Genomic DNA, 1,494 nt, shown 5'->3' on the forward strand with positions numbered 1-1,494 from the left:
ACAGAGAGAGACAGAGAGACAGAGAGACAGAGAGACAGAGACAGAGACAGAGACAGAGACAGTGAGAAAGAGAGAGAGAAGGAAACCAAACACACACATTCACTAACAAACAAACAAACAAAACAAACAAAACTAAACAAAAATCAACTCACTGATGCAGACGACAGCCAAAAGCCTCACAGCCACATCAGGCTGCTCGCAGTCCGGAAACAGCGGCTCGATGACGTAAGCAGCGAAGGTCAAGGCCACGATGGCTTGGGAGCACGGCCGCACGATCATGCACTCCACCCAGAGACGCAGGAACGCCAAGAAGGGGCCGAACGCCTCGAAGATGTACGCGTAATCAGCACCAGACCGCACGATGGATGTACCCAATTCCGCGTAGCAGTAGGCGCCGATCATGGAGTAGATTCCGGACAGCAGCCAGACGATGAGAGACATCCCGACACTCCCCGAGCCGGCTAGCACTCCGCGGGGACTCACGAAGATGCCCGAGCCGATGATGCTGCCCACGATGACGGTGATGCCGTTGACCAAGGACAGCTTCTGCTGCAGCACGATGCCCTCCCCTGAATCCTCGATCTGTTTCGGGTCGTTGCTGGCCTCGGGGTCTTTCTTCTCCAGCATGGGGATGCCTTGGTCCACGTCCATCTTCCGGGAGCTGGGCTCCTTGGGCATGGAATCTTCCGCGCTCATCTTGTGGCTGGTTTCTTTTAGAGCTCTTGATGTTACGGGGTAATTCCTCTACGGTATATTTCAACTATTGTTGTTATTTCTACTATTATTATTGTTGTTGTTGTTGTTGTTGTTGTTGTTGTTGATGTTCGTTTGCTTTTAGTGACAAATTTGAGGGGTTCTTTTTGTTGTTTATTTTGGTGGTTTTATTTTTTCTCCGAGTTTAAGGCTTCCGAGTGAAATAGAAGAACACTACTGGAATTCACAATACCAACAAGGGTTTGCCGTTAAAAATGATTAATCCAAATCGGGTCCGTGTAGCTTCGATGAAGGTAAGAAACCCTGAAGAAATCCAAAAAGGGACGTAAGATCAAAGATTCAGGTGTGGTGGGCTGGGCTTTTAGCTCTCAAATTCTGGAAAGAAAAAAAAAACGAAAAGAGGCTGGTTATGTCATGTACTGGTGCATGGGACAATTTGTTTGTTTGGGTGAGAGTTTTACGGCACTTGCAACACAATAAGGTCATATAAGTGCCGAAGATTAGAGGTGTTACACAAGAGAGTAACATACACAAAATAGAAGAAGGTGAGAAAAGAATGCTAGTTGTTTGACAGGAAAGAAGGAGCAAACCACACCAGAGCACCCGCCAACCACCCACAGCACGGGACAATTGACATACTGACATATATATGGTGTCTGCAGTTTTTGGTTGTTGTTGTTGTTGATGTTGTTGTTGTTGTTGTTGTTGTTGTTGTTGTTGTTGTTGTTGATGATGATGATGATGATGATGATGATGATGATGATGATGATGATGATGATG

General features: G+C 46.5%; 1 protein-coding gene across 1 annotated transcript in view; it reads right to left on the bottom strand.

Annotated features, from left to right (window-relative positions):
• Window positions 1–152: 152 nt before the first annotated feature.
• The window catches only part of LOC101862550 (Y+L amino acid transporter 2-like), a gene marked incomplete at its 3' end in the record, with an annotated part of 33,701 nt that continues 32,359 nt past the window's right edge, over window positions 153–1,494 (bottom strand). Inside the window, 1 exon segment of the mRNA XM_035973531.1 lies at window positions 153–1,089. Within this exon segment, the coding sequence (XP_035829424.1) occupies window positions 153–696 (544 nt within the window).

The sequence above is a fragment of the Aplysia californica genome, unplaced genomic scaffold (assembly GCF_000002075.1).
Source record: "Aplysia californica isolate F4 #8 unplaced genomic scaffold, AplCal3.0 scaffold01367, whole genome shotgun sequence".
In the NCBI taxonomy this organism is placed as follows: domain Eukaryota; kingdom Metazoa; phylum Mollusca; class Gastropoda; order Aplysiida; family Aplysiidae; genus Aplysia; species Aplysia californica.